Raw genomic sequence first — 20,063 nt, 5'->3', positions numbered from 1 at the left:
GGCCGTTCATTTCCGGCTTTTGCTGCGGCGTGGTACGGCGCTGTATCCATCCCGGAGCGCGCGGCCCGGTGCTGGGTCACTGCAGGCCGCAAAAACGATTTGGAAAAACGCTTTTCTGGTAATAGTGCAGACCCTCATGGGTTCATAATATAAATTATGGGCCGTAGAACTAAGGCGAAATCCGGTCTGCGTGCCCAAGCAGAAACTTGTCGACCCCGCTTTCCGCAGCGCGGGTGACCTCCCAGCACCCCACTACCCCCAGGACCCTTTCTTCCCCGCCTTCCAGAACCTCGTGGGCTGCGCACCCTTTCTTTCTCTCCCGGGCAGAAAGAGGGGTCTTGGGCGCGCTGGCGCAGACCCTGAGGAAACGTCACTCCGTGGCTGGTTTAATGCTTTTAAATTGTATTTCACCTATTATTTTTTTAAAATGACGTGACAGGCGATAAAGTAGGAAAGACAATTCCACCTCTTCCCATGTCGGTTTCTTGTTCCCCTTGAGCAGAACCCAGCTCCTCTTGGGGGACCACGTGTTGCTCACCTTGTTAAAGAGCTCTTAAATCTTGACATCCAAGTAACTCAAAGTGAATAGTAGCTGCTGCCCTATGCACGAGAGGGGCTTTTCTACACTCGGGCAACTCTAGGAATTACCTTTGCTTTAATATTAAAACCTGACCCTAAAGTGATATATATGCTGGTGAATTTTTTTCAAATTTGGGGGATTTTTATAACTTAAATTCCGATAACAAAAGTACACTTATAAATTTATTTTCTTAAACAATTCAGTTACTTGACAAAATCCAAGTACTCGGCCCACCCTTAAAACCTAAAATGTTAAAACCGTGGTTGATAAACCTTAAAATCTCATAATCTCAATATTACTTGCAAACGTAGTTAAATTGTTACATATATCCACTTAGAGTCATGAGTTTGAATTACTCCATTTCACATTTTAAAATGGAATTGCAAAAATAATTATTATTAAATTCTCCAAAACATTATAAATACCAAAGTAAATAGATAGTTCCAAAATGTAATGGAGAGTACTAATGCTATGACTTTGATACTAAATATATACTAACCTGGGGTTACCGGTGCTTATCTACTAAGGTAGAGGTTTTCAAGAAGTCGAATCCATTAATGGATTGCAGAATTAATGTAGATTTTCTTGGCCAGCATTAAAAAAAGAGGGTGAAAGAATAGGAAATAATTGTTGCACAGAGTAAGAGATATTGATTTGTAAACCTTTTGTCTCAGCTAAACACATACATGTGTATATAAATATACACATGCATGTAAAACTATATATGCATACATATATAGCATATATGTATATAAGTCATATAAACACATTTCTGTGGATTAAATACAAAAAGCCCGAGAATCACTGAACTGAAAGCTCACCACAGTCGTACTTTGGATAGATAAATCTGTAACTGAGTCTGAAAGCGTGAGAACCAGGAGTACTAATGTCCAAGAAGAGGAGAAGATGGATGTCTCAGCTCAAACAGAAATAGAACTAATTTGCCCTTCCTTCACCTTTTGTTCTGGCACTTGAAGGATTTGGCGATGCCCACCCACATTTGGGAGGGCCAACTGCTTTACTCAGTTCTATTCAAATGCCTATTGTATACCAGGTATCTTTAGGTGCAGGGACACAGTAGTAAGCAAACCAAGTCACCAAGTTTGCGTTCTGGGGTGAAATGGAAAATCAAAAAATTGTTGGTAAGTGTTGGTAAGTGTTAAAGAATGGTGCACTCTATTTTATAGAGGACCTTAGTGAAGAGGTGACATTTGAGCAGAGATCCTTAAGCAAGGGAGTAAGTAATGCAGAGATCTGGGGGAATAATAAAAACAATGGAAAACTAACCTTTGACCTCTGACTTCAGAGACTTTATAATCCTGGGAGATTGAACATAACCAAGTACTGAAATGCAATAGTATGGAAGGCTAACTGGAAGACAATTTGGGGGACCACAGCTCCTGAGGAAGACTTAGCACTGCCAGAATACTTCAATTCTGTATTTACGGAAGAATGTGTAGGTCATTGACGGAGGAAGAAAAGAAAGAAGAAGCGAACACCAGAAGCAAGAGAGGAACCTGCTAGAGGTCTAAGATTCAGTAGTTGGACAGAAGCCTGAAGGATCTAGCACGTAAGATCTAGAACATAAGAAGCCTTGAGTGAAGGCCAGAATGAGTGGCTTGGGTCTGACAAGACTCATATTCACCATCAAGCAGTGTTTGGAGATTAGTTTGGAGATGATGTGCAAGATAGATTTCTCAAAAAGTTCCAGCTGAGAAAATGTCCTGCATGGGCAGCTGGGCTGAGAGGGTGCTTTGGGTTTCCCAGGAATGTTCCAGATGCAAGCTTTAAAGCCACATGGGACCTGGGGCCTTTTCTTTCTCTATAGATAGGATGTTTACCCTTTGGGAAGGATCATACACTGTAGCATCTATTCCTCTTTTATTTAGTCCAGTCTGTGTCTTACTTTGACATTTTGATGTAAATTAACTCAGAGCTTTTACTCTAAACAATGGGCAACACTAATGGGGACCTATGGAAATGGAATGTGCTACAGTCATGTGCCACATAAAGACAGACCTTATATGTGGTGGTGGTATGCCATATAACCTAGGTGTGTAGCAGGCTATACCATCTAGGTTTGTGTAAGTGCACTCTGTAGTGTTTGCACAACAAAATTTCTTAATGATGCATATCTCAGACCATATTCCTGATGTTAAACTGAACACGACTGTTTAAATTCTAGTGACTAGGGAGAGCTTCAGGAAAAGAAATTGCATGAAACCACCACAAGATGGTGGCACTTGACCCTCATTTAGCGAATGAGAAAAGCCTCCCATCAAATGGCAAGGGCTTCTAGCAATTCCTTAGCCCTTTTCTCAAACATTGAAAGAAACCATGCAACGGTCTTTGGTAATGAGTTACACATATATGCAACATTTTTTTCTATAGACACAAAGAACTGAAAAGCATCCAAGGAAGACCATATAGCCCAGCATTCCTTGACTTTTTTGGGCATAGCTAACCACAGTCATTATTTTGGGTATGACCCTGAAGCCCAGAGTTGATTAGGATTATAGAGTAAAAGTTTTGTTTAGTTGATGATGTTTGTATTTATAACCTGAGCCTGAGGATATTTAATCTTATCCATGCCTGTGATAATATTTGTAATTTATTGATCACTTAGCATAATGCTTGGCACTTAGGTCTTACGTGTTGAATCCTCATAACAGAATTTGGAGGTGGTGTTTATAGGACTCATTTTCCAGACGTGGTTTGGTGATGGAGATACTTGTATGCTCTATATACCTCATGTGCCCCAACCATGATCTTGGGCCTTTCTTTACATTTTCCAACCTAATACTGCATCGAAGAATAAATTATCTAGCATAGTACTGCAGACAGCTATCTTTAATAGAAATTCTCAGCACTCGAAAACAAGCCCAGCATACAAAACTGGATGATACTCCCACACCTGGTGATTTTGCCCTTGAAGATTGTACTTAAGTTTTTGTTCCCTAGGAACCAAAGGGATAAAGTCCCTACTATCCTATCCTTAGGTTTTAAAGGTATCTCTTTGAAATAGCATGTGGGTTTTTTAAATGTTCATCTGATTTTTGTTTTGTTTCTGGATGATTTTGTCCATTTGCATTTATTTTGATTCCTGATATATTTGATTTCTGTCCCCTTACATCCTTTCTATATGCTTTTTTGTTTGTTTCCCCCTTCCCCACCCCCCACCCCCCGTTTCTTGGAGGTACTATTAACTAAATTTTCCATTTGAGGTTTTTGAGCCTACAGTTGGTATAGGAAATTCAGTTTTCTGTCTGAGGGCTGCCTTGTGGATATCAGTTCTCAAGGGAGACTTTTTCTCCTCCACTTCTGCCAAATCAAGAGAAACAAATGTCCCTTTCTGCATGGCTGGTTTATTTCTTATTGTTCCTTACAGAACATGAGGAACTTTGGTGCCCCAGCTGTGGGTAGGGCTCTACAGAGCATATCTGAAGTGACTACTGAATTAAGGATCACCAGTGTAGTGGTGGATGCTATTGGTACCCCGCCTTGGTCCCCCTACTGGCTGGTGCATTGCTCCCTAGTTTCTGTAAGTGTGCCAGTCATGGGGAGATCAGGTGTCCCCTTTGATCTTCACCAAAAGCGTGTTCCTACTTGTGTGATTCTGTGTGAAATGGAGCTCTTTATGGACATTGGGCATATAGATTATTAGAAATGAAAGGATCTGCCTGCAAAAATAGCTTCTGATAGATAAAATAGTGTCTGTTTTATTTACCCTTAGTAAGTAATACACAAAGGGTAATATCAGTAAGGCACTAGCCGTAATTCTCTGGATAAATTGTTAAATAGACTTTCTAGTTCAAATCATTCTTAGGTAAACTGAGGAAAGAAAGAGAAGGGAGGCAGAGGGACGGAGAAAGGGTGGGAGAAAGGACAGAAGGAAGGAAGATGGTCTTCACCCCTGATGGCCCCTGGACAGGCTGAATAGTGAAGTTATGAGATAGAAGGACCTGGAAGATCAAACCGGAGAATGCAGAGATGGTAATCTTTAGACTGTTCTCTAATATGACCCGGCTATAAAGCCGTACCACATCAACACCCTTCCTCTCTTACCTGTGCTTTCTTCCTCTACCCATCTCCCTAGCTCACCAGAAGTTTCCTTGCTTGAGGGTCCCAGAAGTCACCATTAACTAATCTTCTGATGGATGTCTCAAAAAAAAAACTTTAGTTTTCTTGATAGTGGTTTTGTAACTATTTGAATTAGGAAATCTGTAAAAATATGTCAAAAATTCTTTGGTAAACACCCCCTTCAAGAGATACAGCCTAATCTTCCTTTTGAGTATGTGCTAGACTTAGTGGCTCAATTCTTATGAGTAGAAAGTGGTAGAATAAATGGTGTAGCTTCTGAAACTAGGTTGTAGAAGGCATTGTGGTTTCCTTCTTGCTCTCTCTCAGATCGCTTGCTTTAGGGGGAACCAGTGGCTATATTGTGAGGACCCCCCCATCAGCCCTATGGAGAGGTTCGCATGGGTAGTAATCAAAGTCTGTTAGCCAGCAAGGATCCAAAGCCTTTTGCTAATAGCCATGTGCGTGCGCCACCTTGCAAACAGATCTTCCAGCCCCAGTCAGGTCTTGCAATGGCTGTTGCCCTGCCTGAGATCTTGACTGTGCTATCCAGAATCAGAACTGCCCAGTGAAGCCACTCTCAAATCCTTGACCCACAGAAACTGTGTAAGATAATAATGTTTATTTTTTTAAGCTATTAAGTTTGGGGGACAATTTGATGTGCAGCAATAGATAGCAATACATTTCCTCACATAAAATTATGCCTCATCAGAACAGGATGATTTGTGTTTATGGTAGATGTTCAGGTGTATTGATAGCCATCAGAAACCTGACAATAATCACTAGGAGGCTGATGACTCATGCCTCTTGTTCCCTTTTCCAGGGGCTGGCAATATTTCCTGGCAGGATAACTTGAAGGCCAGCCATTGGTGTGGTGGCCATCTTTGGACCTTCCAGTCCTAATTTGTTGGGTTAGATCTCCTGGTGCAGGTCTCAGATAGGTTAGCTCAGGGCTATGGGTGTGTCCTTCCAGAAGAAGGCGTATAATAGGCAAACATTTTTGGATTTGGGTTTGGATCTCCATTCCATGGAGATGAGGCATCAGCCTCATCTTTAGCCTTGCCTGGATCTGGACAGGGGCAAAATAATTTATCATTTCTCCCAGTCAGATGTCACCATTCCCATTCCATCCAGGTTATGTGAAGTTTTGGTGCTGGGTCAGGAAGGTGAAAGAATTACAAGGGAAGTTGGAAATTATCCTAACTGTATAGCTTATGAAATCTCTGTAAAATCTCTACCAAGACTTTGCCTGACTTCCAGGATGTGAGGAATTCTCCTGAGAACCTTTGGGGTCATGGCTGGGTGGCGACTGAGGGAGAGGACTCCCTTCAGAACACTCAGAGACATTGGTGAGATGATCCCTTGATCTTGAAGCCACATGTTCACCTAGGTTTGGTAGCATGGGGTAGAGGAAAGGAGGGAACTGCCCACAAGGTACCTGGGCTGTGGAAGGGTCCTGGACTGTGCCCTTGCTGGCAAGACCTCTCAATGGTCTGGCCTTCCCAGCTTATGCCCCCAAGGAGTCATTCTGTATAGAGCCACATATGACATCAGGTGAACATAGAACCACCAGAGACAAGGCTTTGCATTGCACCCTTTGCAAAACTCGAAGAAACCACCTTCAAGTCCCTTATACAATAAGCAAGCTATCAAATTCCTTTAGAATTTGGTGCATGAGAAAGATTTTTCTGCCTTGGGCAATTTTTTAAGTTTCTTTCAATCAGATAAGAACTAGGCTACTCACTGCTCCTTCCTTGCCTTGCTGCTAGGAGGCGCTAGTGCATTCTTGGTGCTTAATGGCACTAGCTTGCCTCAGACTGGGCCCTGACTGGGCTTAGACTGGGTATCACCGTCTTTCCACTCACCATGGCTGGACTTTGGTTCATTTACTTTTATTTCCAGTAGCTTCTTGTACCTTTTATTTTAACTACCTCACTTCCTTTGGATAGAGGGGATAGTCAGGAATGTGGGCACCTCTGCACCCTCCTGGTTGGTGGAGCTGGCAGAAACCTATGTCCCAACATGGGTGCTGTGAAAAAAAGTCTTATGATAGTGTTTGTGGCCCTGACCCTTCCTTTCATAGTCTGTAGCCAAGGGAAACCACCATGAATGCAAGGTCTAGAGCTACCTGAATCAAGATACTGGGAAGGATGGTTATGGGGTAGCAGATGGCTCGTTTCCCCTAAAGGGCAGATGAAAACATTTTCCTCTCCTTTTTGTAGCCACAAGGGCCTGAGATTAAGTAATCAAAGTTCCCATGTTCAGAAAAAGGAGAGAAAATGCATGTGTGAGAGGAGAGAGGAAGAGAGAATACCGATTTTGGTGTGTGAGTTGGTGGGGCCTGAGGATTGGCCCCTGGATGGCGCTCCCGTGAGTCCCAGCTGTCACTGGGGAGGCCTCTGAGTACTCTTTCTAGAAGCGGACCTTCCAGGATGAGTCTGAGGCTGGGGTTGGCCAGAATCTGGTCTGACGCCAGGAGGCTGAGTTATAGGGAGGTGCTTGGAGGCAGGCAGCATGGTCCTGCTAGCAGAACTGCTGATCCCAGGGCCCTGAGCCTTCTTGTCTAGGTTCTGGCTTTGGCTGGTAGAGTGAGGCATACCTGTAAAAAGAACCAAAACAAAAATGAGAATGTAGGAGACTTTGCTACAGTTTCCTAGTATTGAACTGGAGCCCTCTGGAGCTGCCCTGCTCTGTACATAGATTTCAGTCCTATTCAGTGATATGAATGAGAAAGGTCAGATCACCCTCACACATCTGGGGACACTTTGGCCTAGCCTTTGCGTGAACAGATTTGCTGCAGAAATATGGTCTTGGGAAACTAGATTTTGAATGCTAGCCTTAGGCTGGACTCTCTGAGCCTAGGTTTTCTTCGGTATAAAATTGGGACAATAATAGCAACAGCCTCACAGGTGGCTGCCAGGGTCTAATATGACAATGGAAGGGGCTGTGTAAACTGCAATCAGATCCCATTTTCGGCTTTTTAACTTACTTCTTAACCCCTCCCCTCACTCCAAATTAGGGGCAATTACTGTCTTGTTCTTCAAACCCAGTTCCTGGTACATAGGAATTGACTAAATTTCCACTGTGGATGGATGTGGCCCGTGACAGAAGTCCAGGCTCTGATGTATATCACTTCTAGGTTGTCCTCTAGACAGTTCCCCTTGCGCTAGCTTGATGCAGGCAGAGTCATAGGTTGGAAGGAACCAGGATCATCACTTGGGAAGAAAGTGACCATCAAATAGAAACACCCAATTTGGACTTCATGTTGTGTGAGAAATAAACTTTTATTGTGTTTGAGCCATTAGCTGTTTGGGGTTCTTGAAGTATCACTTTCAAGAAGAAAAGCAAAGTAAGGGCAGCAATAGAGGGTATTGGAACTTTCCACGTTAAAGGTTGACCATCTTCCTAAGCTCTCCCCTGCACCTAGTCCCACTGATGTGTTCGGATAACACTTTCGCTTAAAGAAAAAACCAAATACTGCAGTACTTATTTAATCAGTATACAACTGAAAGAGCTTTAGATCTGTAATAAAAACTAACATTTGGAGAAAGGCAAACTTGAAAACAGCAGCCAGTAGAGAAAGCAGAGGAAGGAGTGGGTAAGGTGGACAGGTACATTGGGACGCTGGGGACGTGAACTGACCGCTGTCAAACCAGTGTAAGTTTCTTGGTTTCTTACAGAAAACATTTTATACGCCTATTTTTCCTTCCATACACCCTAAGTCCACCAGCATCCAAAGATGTCCGTTCCATTTTTTGTTTTGTTGGTAATTACAACATAATATCGCATTTACTCCATTTCTTGAAATGTGTGAAAAATTAGGTGATTTCAAATATTTCCCTCAGCTCCACAATGAGCTGCCAGTCACTCTTCTCCATTTCATCTCTGAACCAGTCTTTGAGGCCGTCAATGGACTGCCAGCTTATATTACTGACAAGAATGTCTGTAGCTTCCAAATGTCTTCCATACATTTTTGGGAGACTCACCAGGGATAGGTTCTATTTTCACAGACTTTTGCCCTCTTTTTGCCACATCCGCTTGTTTACTTGTTACCCGAAAAAAGCAGCTTGTTACTATTCCAATATCAACAAGATGTTCGCTAGGGACGCACACTGGTGGGCCTTGTTCCTCCTGACTTTACACAGTCATTCCTTTCACTGGTGGACCTCAAGAGTTGAAAATAAACTGATGGAGGATTTTCATCTTGCAGAGAAATACTGCTATGTGTTTAAATTGTTTCTGTTTCTTGTAGTCTTGCCTATATGTTGTAAAGGCGTCAAATAAATGATAAATAATTTCTGCACTAAAAGTTCTAACTCCTAAACTATCAGCCATTTCTTGTGCATCTTGTTCAGTTCTTACACCAAAGACCAAAATCACAGCATACTGATGCTATTTAATTTTAAATTGGAAAATGAGATCACCTCAGAGATGGTCTCTTTCAATTTGACCTTTCCTCACTCCCAAGGTGGAGATGGTTTTTGATTAGTCCCCTTCAAAGCCCTGCGACACTTTCTTTGGAATGTATGTGGCCATTTCTCATCCATTTAATTTAGATATTCCAGTGCTTTTCTTTTTAAAGAGAATACAAATATGTAGCAGCTGCTACGTGTAAATCTCCCTATTCCTCCTCCTAAAGATTTAATTCAAAATAACATAGAAAACAAATACCTCTCCCAACCCCAAGGAGCTGTGATCCATGTCAGCCAGCACGTTGAGCATCTTAAAGGGGTTGGGGTGGGGCCCCAATAGTGTTCCTACATTGCATTTAGTAGTGGTTATGACATGGGAACTGACAGACTCAGAAGAGAAAGTGAAGAAGCCAAAATCATAAAGAACAATCACCACAGACAATGTCGTGAGAGATTTGGAGGATAGAAATGAGTGAGACAACCTTGCAGGACAAGTGGTGGTATTTCCCCACTTTACAGAGACTCTCGTACCTCCTCCTCTCAGCTCATATTCATTGGTCCTTTCTTTGTGCCAGGAATTCTGTAAAGCACTTTACGCTATGATTTATCCTGATTTTAACTGGCCCAGTTTTATAAAGCCAATAATCATCTGAATCTATTCTAATCTCAGATCTGCCTGATTTTACAACATATGTTCTTTACATCTTTCCATGTGGCCTTGTAGACAGTAGTCGTTATGAAATAGAATTTACCTGCTTTGGTGAGTTGAAGCTGGGTGGCATTTTCGGAGCTGTCTTTAGCTGTGTCCTCTGAATCTCTGGCTGTGGCTCTGCCTTTGACAGATTTGTGGCTCTTCTCAACTTCACGGAGCTGCAGGAAAAGATTAGCAGTTGATCCTGGCCAGGGAAATGGGTGTGAGGCTCAGGATGGTGATATCTAGAAGGCAAGGACTCTGTCTTCAGTTCTTGGGAACTATCTTAAATGGCCTGTTGTTAGTCCTCATCACTGACAGGCCAGGGCAGCAGCCCAAGACTCAGGTTTGCATGGTATTTGAAGGAGCATCTGGCCCAGGGAGGATGGGGTGGGGACAGAAGCTTTCCAATCCTCTGGTTCAATGGTTTTCTTTATCTGGAAAGGAGCCTTGTAAGATAAGGAAATGGGGAGAGAGGCATCGAGGAAGTGAGGAAGACAGCTTAGGGTTGGGTCCACCCTTTATGGAGTGTAGGGGGTGGGGTGGAGGCTGGAAGAGCAGACCCCAAATAGCCGCAGGATATAAATGCATGCTGTAGAATCTCACGTGGCTGCTTCCTATTACATAGATATTTCTTAATTTGCTTTAGAAGGCCATTTGGAGCACACAACTGGGTTCGCAGAGAAAATTAGCAAAAAACAAAACAAAACAAAACTATGATATCTTTCACTTTCCCGAATAAAGCTTATAATGGACTCACCGCTTGGATTTTCTTCCTCAGCTGGGCATTAGCTCGGGAAAGGCTTTTGGAAACTGAGTTCAGGTAGTAGATGGCCAGACTGCAAGAAAGAAGCATGCCTCCTGTGGTACTGCAATCTTGGAAAATAATGAGCTGGATGCCCTTCTGGAGGAATCAAGGCATGCTTCCTGGAATAGGTGCCAAGGCTTTGCCTCTGGGATGGGTGGAGTGAGATCCTACCATCCCAAGTTCCCCATTTAATGTGGAGAAGGTCCAGAACATCCCTGCTCGCTCGCTCGTGCTCTCTCTCTCTCTTTCTCTCATTGAACATGGAAGTGACCTATACATTTCTAGATCTCAGAGTGCTTGATAAGGTTGGCTTAGGGAATCAATCAATCCCTCTTGGAAATCTGAAGAGGTGGGGGAGTGGCAGGGTTTCTTGTCTGCATAAGAAACTGCTTGTATTTCCTGGGCACCTGCCCTGTGCCAGGCTCTGTGCCATGTGCATTGCACCTCACACCTGACTGGTTTTGATGGAATTCCATGAAGTAGAAACGATGACTTCCGTCTTTATGGATCAGTATCCTGAAATTCAGAGAGGTTAAGTAATTTGCCCAAGGTCAGCTCATCTTTCATACCCCTCAGAGTCCACATTTGAAGTTAAAGCTTTTTTCGCAATCTTCAAGTGCTAAGAGAATCAGAGGTGCTAAGTACATACTCCAAGTTTGCGTACAAACACAACTGCGGGTGCCCTGGAGGTTCCTCGCTCAGGGTGCACTGACGGGAATGTCTGTTCTGGGCTGGTGACTTTCAGAGTCCATCCACTACTAGCTGACTGGGTGTCCTTTGAGGCTGTAGTTTCTCTTTTACAGGACCTACACTCTGGGCTATGACCTGGACTGTATCATTTGTGAACTGAGGGGGTTACAAAAGCCAGGGTGCTACTTGGATTAGATGTTCTGCTAGTCTGTTGCCTGGGAGCTAATCGTCACTTTTCTCCATGAATTTCAAGCCTTAGCTACTCTTCTGAGCCTTCCCCTTGGGATGGGGCCACCCATACCCACTTCAGTGTTTACTAGCTCTCTCCATACAGAGAAGAGGAATCACATTGTCTTCGGGGCAGAGTGTGGGTCAGAGGCTGTCATGTGAACCTCCTGAAACAAAAACTCAGAGGACTGTGGGTGAAAAGAGGAGTGAAGAGTGAAGAGGGGACAGGCAAAAGGACCACTATCTGTTTTGGTACTTACTCTGCCCCAGGCGTTGTCCTCTCTCCTAATTAACAACTATTAATTAGGGAGGAACTAGAGGTCAGAGAGGATAAAATGCTTATGGGTGACTGTATTGTTCCTGAGGCCGTTACCAAATTTAGTTATTTCCCCTTACTCTCTGCAAGGGTCAGGTATGGTGTCTGGGTTCCAGAATTTTCTCATGTGGTCACAGGGCAGTCCAGGTTGTCATATCATGTCAGCCCTCCTTTGTGCCAAGACTAGAAGCGGAGGATGTTTGAAATTGAGGATGTGAGGAAATACACCTACTTTGGAGAGTAATTCAAGCACTAGCTAAAAAGAATAAAGAAACACATACCTAGGATCCAGCATTTCTACTTCTAGAAGTCTAAGAGAAACTCACATTTGCACAAAGAGACATATACAAGGAGTGCATTAACAATAGCAAAATAGTGAAAACCTAACTAGGTCTGTGCAGAGAAAAGAAATAAACTAATTTATTCATTCATACAATGAAACACAATAGAGACATTAAAATCTGTGCTCACATGTCCACAAGGTAAGTCCCCCAAACACTGTAGAATAAAGAAAGCTATGTATGTAGTGTGAACCATTCAGGAAAAAGTTTAAAACTCAGAAAATAATAGTACATACACATGTGATAAAATTACCAAAATATGCATGGAAATGATTAAAACTAACCCAAATAGTGGTTACCTTTGGAGAGGGAAAAAGAGAGAAGGATTGGGTAGGCTTGAAGTGTATCTATAACATTTTATTACTCTTAAAAAGAGAGATCTGAAGCAAATATTGCCAAATGTTAACGCCTGTTTAATCTTGTGATCATGTAATTTTCTGTAGGTCAGGAATATTTCATAATTTGAAGAAAGCATGTCCAAATAGGTATTTATAAAGGAAAAACCTAATTTTCACAATACATTTTTGATCACAGTAATTCAAATTTAGGACTTGCTTCCTGCCTTCTTTTCTTTCTTAGTTTCTTCACTCCTTCCTTGAGCATTCATTGTTTGCCTCCTATGGGGCTATTGTTGGGGATGCATTATCATCAGACCCACCCACTGTCCTCAGGGATTTCTCAGTCTTTGAGAGGGATAGTGGTGAATGACGATGTTTCACTGCACAGGGTGCTCTGTAGAGAAGCCCTGTGGGCCCAACCAAGGACAGACTGCATCGGCCCTTCAGCTTTCGCAGAGACTCAGAGCCCAGAGGTCTTTGATATTTCTTTTGAATGTTTAGGAGGGTGTCTCAGATGCTGTCAGTACTCACTCATATTCCTTGGCCCCTATCTTTCAGTGTGCTCCCTGAAAGACTTGCAACTGCCAGTACCTTCACCTCTGTGCCAGAGACTTCCCTTGCACCCGCCTCCACAGAAACCATTCCACTCAGGAACACAGCTGACCCAAATTGCTGGGCAATGAACCAACACTTCTCCCCTCCCACATCTCCCAGTACCTCTCAACTTTGGGCACAAATGCCCCAGATTCCTCATCCTTGAACAGGGTAACTTTCCAGAGTTCTCCAGGGCTAAAGTCTTCCCAGTGGTAATAAAACACCTTCCTGTTCCTTTTGTCTGTCTTCCCTACCACCCTCTCAACAAGCTACTTGGATTTGAATCTTTGTCTCAGGATCTGCTTCTGGGAAATCCAGGCTATGGGCATGACGAAGGGACCTGCTGAGGAAGTCTCAACTGCAAGGGGGGGAGGTTCCCATGAGGCAGAGCCATGGGCTCTGACTAACTTACAACATCAGCAGGATGGCTGGAATGATCAGTCCTGGATTGGCAAGGAAAGCAAAGATCTTGCCCAGGAAGGTTGGGAAATCATTTTCAACTGTCTCTTGGATGATGTCGTACATTCTGTTTTTCCCACTGGAAAGAAGAGAGGATACGTTACAGGCCCCGCAGGTCCAAAGGTGCCACTCGCCACTGCTTTCCTGGAAGAGCTGGAGCTCTGCTCCAAATGGACTGCAAGTAAAAAGTTCCCCAAGAGGGGCTGCTGTTTTGGTAAGGGATCAGAGCTAGGTGAGCGCTCTGGCTTGCCAGTTTCCTGTCCTTGGTACCTCACAACTTCTCAAACTGCATTGATGTCCTATGTTTAACATCTTCCTCATCTTCCTATACTCTCATGGGAGAAAATATGATCACAGTGCTTCCTCTAGGAACCCTGCATAGAAGCAGTTCTCCAGAGGCTGATGTGATGGACAACCTCATGGTGCCTCTCAAAAATACCTACAATTAGTCTTCAGGTTATAATTCCAGGAAATTGGATTGCCAACCCCTGAACAACATTTTACATAAGAGAAAAATGAAATTTCTAGCTGTGACATTTTGGAGGGTACTTTTAATTGACAGTCCCATACTCAATGTTTTATATGAATTTATAACAATTTTCTGGTCAGTTCACAGCCCTAATTTTTATTTCCTTCGAATACCTAAGAACAACTATATAGACTGATTTCCACAAATACCTGCCCAGAGATCACTGGTCACCGCTGGCTTTTGGTTGGTAGTTTGGGTCCCAAGAAGTGGACTTTGGGGTTGAAATTCCCAGTTCAAATCTTTGCTTCTCCATTTATTAACCATAGGACACCATGGACAATTTATTTTCTTATACTTATATTATTCATACCTTTGATCTCTTAACTAGAGTGGTACTGTCCAATGTGGCCATTAAAAAATTAAACATGAGTAAAATAAAATATTTAGTTTCTCAGTCACACATTTCAAGTGCTCAATAGTCATGTGACCAGTAGCTACTCTGAAGAGCAGATATAGAATTTTTTCATATAGAAAATTCTATTGGAGAGTGTTGCAGAGGTTTGATATCTTTGGTCAAGATACTGAAAATTTCTCAGCCTTAGTTTTCAGATCTGTATAACATAATATTTTAAGTATAATAATAGGACTTGCCTCAGGATATTGTTATGAATTTGTATAACACAGTAAGCACGCGGCTGCTAAATTATAAGTGCCTCCCAAAATGTCACAGCTAGAAACTTCATATTTCTCTATGTGTAGTTGTTGATCAGGAGTTGGCAAATTATTGTCCATGGACCAAATTTGGCTTGCCACCTGGTTTTATATGGCATGAGAGCTAAGAATAGTTTTTATGTTTTTAAATGGTTGAAAAATTTTCAAAAGAAGGATAATATTTTTGTGGCACATAAAAATTGAAGTATAAAATTCAAACTTCAGTGTCTATAAGTAAAGTGTTATTGGAACACAGCCACGCCCATTTATTTATGCATTGTCTATGGCAGACACGAATAGTTGTGCCAGATACAATCTGTGGCCATTGCAATGCTTAGCACTGTTGCATAGCATGCTACAAATTGCAATGATAACATGACAGCATTTCAAGTGCCATACATATCACCATATTATGACATTTAATTAATTGCTTTTATTACCAGTGCATACCCATCATGTAAAAACAAGGAAAGTAAGGTGAACTTCAAGCGTTATGCTTTTAAGTCACAGCAGACTGGGTTATTTTGCCATTGGATCATGATGTATTAGATGATATCTTAGTTTTCAGAGCCTGCTGTAACAAATTACCACATTGGTGTTTTAAAACAATACATGTCTATTCTCTTGCCATTCTGGAAGGCCAAAAGTCAAATGGTTTCACTGAGCTGAAACCAACATGTTGTCAGGGCTGTTCTCCCTTCAGTGATGCTCTAGGGAGGAATGTGCCTTTTTTCAGCCTCTAGAGCTTCGTTTCTTGCATTCTTTGGTTTATGGCACCTTCCTTTCTCCATCTTCAGAGCCAGCAAAATAGAATCTTCAAATGTCTTTCTGCTTCTACGGTCACATCATTTTCTGCTTTTCTTATAAGAGCACTCATAAGGACTCTTGTGATTTAGGCTTACTTGAATAATCTCCATAGATCAAGAGCCTTAACCTAATCACACTGACAAAGGCCCTTTTGCTATATAAGGCAATGCCCACAGGTTCCATGAATTAGAACCTAGATATCTTTAGGAGCCGTTATTCAGCTCACCACAATCTGTGAGCCAGATTGTCTCTGTTGGAACTACTCAATTCTGCTGTTGTAGCAAGAAGCAGCCACAGATTACAGGTAAGCAAAAGAGCATGGCTGTGTTCCAATAAAATTTCATTTACAAAAATAGGTAGTGGTCTGTGTTTGGTCCACAGGCTATAGTTTACCAACCCTTTTAACTATACGCTCTGCATTGCTGGCCATCTTATTCATTCATGTTGCCTGTCTGGATCTGGTCCAAACTCTAAGTCCCTCCCTGTAAAAGTGAATTTCTGTGAGGTAAAGGGTCTAGTTTGAACACTGGCCATAAACCAGGTGTTCTCTTCTAGACAGTGAGTATAAAGCAATGAGAAAGGAAGCAAAAATCACACCCTCATAGAGCTTCTGTCCTGGCGGGGGAGCAAAAGAAATGGCATGCTAGATGTTGAAAAGGAGCAATGATAAGCAGAGACAATGATAAGAAGTGTGTGTGTATGAGTGGACATTTCAGTTAGGGTCGCCAGAGAAGGCTTCACTGAAAAGGTAACCTTTGAATAAAGACTTGAAGCAAGTGAGAAGACAGCTGTGAAAATATCTAAGGGATGAATGTGCCAGCTGTTGGTAGGTTTTGATCAGATGAGTGACAGGAAAGAGGTGGCAGCCATGTTTCCTTCTGAGCTCCATTTATAGATCTCTTCCCCTGCCACCTGGGTGTGTGCTGTCAGGGCCTCTCAGGGTAGTAAATGAAGTAAGCATGGGGCAGATGGCCAAGGCCAGGCATGGTACAGGCCCACCCACTAACCTCCTGTGTGGGGACAGGGGGACAGCCTGAACAAAGGCACACTGGCATTTGTACCCAGAGCCCAGTCCTTCAAACCTGCTCAGGAAGAAGCCGAAAGAGGCTTTGACCACTTGTACCATGTGATTTTCCCTTCAGCCTAGTGTCCCAGGTCTTCCACAGCTCAGCTTTCCTTCCTCTGTAGATCTAGCCCCACTTTTCCTTCCGTCTGAGTCCCTGTTCAGCCAGATCACATTCTGCTATGAGCATTCCTGCTAATATCTCCTTGGAGCTCCCGTGGCACTCACTGTGAGGCACCAACCACAGGGTTTTATCTAGGTAAGTCTTACATATCGAGAAGTACTAGATCAGAATCTCCCAAAGTATGTGAGTCCCTATTGGTAGGCAGGGCTGTCACTAGAGTGAGGTTAGTGAAGCTCTGGGGTGCACAATTTAAGGAGGTAGACACTCTTAGGGTCGTGCAAGTGCAGGGTTGGTGCCTCACCTGCCTCACTCTACTCCTGGACGGGTGTTACCTGAAGAACAGGTCTGTGGTCAGTAAGAATGGAAACATTGACGTGCACATCTTATCACACGATTCCTCTGAGCCTTTAACAAGGAACATTTCTAAGTGAGAAGATGGTAGACAAAAGGGCAGCATGTTCCAAACTGTTTTAACCACAGACCCCTTTCTATGGAGTAGAGAGAGCGGTTTGAAAAGAGAGCAGTAGATAGATGAATACTATTTTTCCATCGACCTCCTTACATAATTAGTTCTCTCTTTATACAACGTCCAGTCTCCTAAACTAGTCTGACTTATACCCTGAACTCGCAGTGCTGGCAAATGCTCCGCAGATTGTGGGGACCTATCAAGAGTCTCAGTAGAGGCTTCACATTTGAATGTCATTTGTCAGTGTATGTTCCTGTCATCTTCAGAATACCCACCCTCCCCCCATTATGTTACTCATCCTATGGTAAGGTATTCCAGTAGATTATCCATCCATAAGTTAAAAAGTTAGAACTGCGCTGGTAGCCATTAGCCACATGTGGTTATTTAAATTAAAGTTAAAATGAAAGAAAATTAGAAATTAAAGTTAAAATGAAAGAAAATTAGAAATGAAAGAAAATTAGAAATTTCAAGTGCTCACAGCCACAGGTGGCTGGTGGCTACTGTATTAGATAGTGCAGACATAGAACATTTCTAACTTGCAGAGAACTGTTGAATAGCACTAAGGATTTATCCAAAGCTCTATGGCCTTTTGCAGGCTGATGTGACACCAGAATTGGAATTCTGAGCCTGTGTTTTCTAAGTAGACTGCCTCAGGAGGGGAGCTCCTCTTAGCAACCAAGACTGTGCACCTGAATGGTCCGCAGTCAAAGGACGGCGGGAGGGACATGATGGTGTAGGCCACCGGCAGGAGGCTGAGGAAGAGCACCAGCAGCAGGAGGCCCATGTAGAAGTTGTTGGAACGGGAGGCTTTGAACACGCGTTCGTGGGGGACGTTGCTGCTCATCACTGCCCAGCACTGGAAGTACATGGAGGTCAGCAGGCGCAGCACGTTGATGCCCACCAGTCCCGGAGCATAGAAAGAGCCCATCCTGGAGGGGCAGAAACCGCACACCTGGTTGGCCTGGCAGCAAGAGAGGCCAGGGAAGGATGACAGAAGGAAGTGAGATGGATGGGTTAGGGGAATGAAGCCTTGGTGCTTTCTCTGCAGGTCCCGAGGGATGGAGTCTCCCATTTAACTAGGACATATATCACCAAGCCATAGCCATGCAGGTATAGGGAGACACTCCAAGCATTCGTGGCTTGGGTTCTGGCCAGAAGTTAACCACTGCCTCACCACTAGGCATCTAGTAAATTACATGGCCTCTCTGGTGCTCCACGGTCTCTCTAAAGGAACATTGCTGCTCAGAAAAGCATTTGAAAAGTCCTTAAATTAAGAGAATTTGACATTGGCTTGCAATGAGCCCTCAGAACCTTGACAATCTTTGGCTGAAGTTATGCAGCCTCCTCTAACTCCCTTCTCAGAGGAGGAAATTTCTTAGTTTGTTTGTCTCCCACCTCTTCCTCCATCTTTCTTTCCTTTACTTTCCTCCTTTTCCCCTCCTCTCTCCCTTTCTCCTCCTTCCTTCCCTCCCTACTTTCTCCTTTCTTCCTTCTTCCTTTTCTCCTCCCTCCTTTCTGCCCTCTTTCTTCTGTATTCCTTCTCTCTCTCCTTCTCTCCCCTTTTCTTCTCTCCTTCCCTCCCTATGTCCACCGTAGCTCAGGGGTGGTCCAGACACTGTCTTGCTTCTCATCTAGTCCTGCCCTCAATTTTTCATGTGAAAGAAGGGAGCTCAAAGAGGCCAGCCTCTCCATAGAGACAAAGCCTGAGATTCTAGTATTTTGACTCCCTAGGTGAGGTGATCCCTGAAATGGATAACTCACCAGATCATTCCTTGGTTGAAGATCAAACTGAGTACATTTCCACTAATATCAAACTCCGCATATGAAGGCTTGTGTGTGTGTGTGTGTGTGTGTGTATGTGTGGCGGGGGGGAGAATGAGAGAGAGTGGGAGGGAGGGAGGGAGGGAGGGAGAGAGAGAGAGAGAGAGAGAGAAACATGTTAGGTGGCGTGTCAGCCAGACCCCAAACCAGCCAAGTGGCCAAGCCAGGGCCACTCCATCCCAAAGAGATAACTCTAATGACTAGAGAGGAAACTTAGATTTAGGGTTCTGCTTTTTAAAACATGTTTTCAACTTTTAAAGAAGCAGAAATTTTGACATTCTTAAAGATGAAACTTTTTTCAATGTCTTTTTCAAGAAAAAAACTGAGCGTTTTTACCTTTTAGGGCCTGGAGGCTGCTAGTGCGCTCTTGGGAGGACCCTGGCCTCTAAGAGGACATTTTAACAATGCTCTAACTGGAAACATACCTTGAAATTATATCTAAGGTATAACTCTAATAAATAATGAAATCAAACAATTGAGAAGTCAAATGAGAAGAAAATTTTAAAAACAAACAAATAAAAATAAATCACTCCTCCAATTATCTTTTCTCTTTCTCATCTTCTAGTCTAAGAGCATTCATAGAAAAGAAAGAGCTCAGCCAGATACACATTTTCGGCCTGACTCTCATTTACAGACTTTGGGAGATTTGTGCAGTATTTGAAAGAATATGAGGTTTGTGAGCACTGGGGAGAAGCATGCTTAAACCTACTTCCCAATCTGTCTTCTAGAAATGGAGATAAAGGGTTACAGGAATGAGAGAAGGAGGAATGGAAAGTTAGGGGAGAGAAAAAAGGTCAGGCAAGCATAGATCAAAAGCGGAAGCATGTGTAATCTAAACACATGAAGGTAAAGTCTTGAAAATGTAAAATTTAACATTTAAAAATATTTTTAAAAACTTTTTACTTACTGGGTTTTATGTCCTACTTAAGAAAAATCTGCCTCACCTCAAGATTATGTTATATATTATACATGCTTTCTTTTAGAAATTTGTGATTTCATCTTTTGATGTTTAACACTTTGATTCGCCTATAATTTATTTATTTAGGTGAAATGAGTGAGAGATATAAG

At 42.9% G+C, this 20,063-nt stretch overlaps 1 protein-coding gene across 1 annotated transcript in view; it reads right to left on the bottom strand.

Annotated features, from left to right (window-relative positions):
* Positions 1 to 7,027: 7,027 nt before the first annotated feature.
* The window catches only part of TMC2 (transmembrane channel like 2), a 50,678-nt gene continuing 37,642 nt past the window's right edge, over positions 7,028 to 20,063 (bottom strand). The window contains exons 15-21 of the mRNA XM_016154020.2: positions 18,936 to 19,003; positions 17,864 to 18,103; positions 13,488 to 13,613; positions 10,521 to 10,599; positions 9,822 to 9,939; positions 9,170 to 9,172; positions 7,028 to 7,256 (exon numbers count right to left, since the gene is read on the bottom strand). Of these exons, the coding sequence (XP_016009506.2) occupies positions 7,042 to 7,256; positions 9,170 to 9,172; positions 9,822 to 9,939; positions 10,521 to 10,599; positions 13,488 to 13,613; positions 17,864 to 18,103; positions 18,936 to 19,003 (849 nt within the window). The 3' untranslated portion in view covers positions 7,028 to 7,041. The remainder of the gene's footprint in view (positions 7,257 to 9,169; positions 9,173 to 9,821; positions 9,940 to 10,520; positions 10,600 to 13,487; positions 13,614 to 17,863; positions 18,104 to 18,935; positions 19,004 to 20,063) is intronic.

Source organism: Rousettus aegyptiacus, unplaced genomic scaffold (assembly GCF_014176215.1).
Source record: "Rousettus aegyptiacus isolate mRouAeg1 unplaced genomic scaffold, mRouAeg1.p scaffold_m13_p_12, whole genome shotgun sequence".
Classification (NCBI taxonomy): domain Eukaryota; kingdom Metazoa; phylum Chordata; class Mammalia; order Chiroptera; family Pteropodidae; genus Rousettus; species Rousettus aegyptiacus.
Note: the sequence above shows the minus strand (reverse complement) of the source record. Positions and strands in the feature narration are given on the sequence as shown.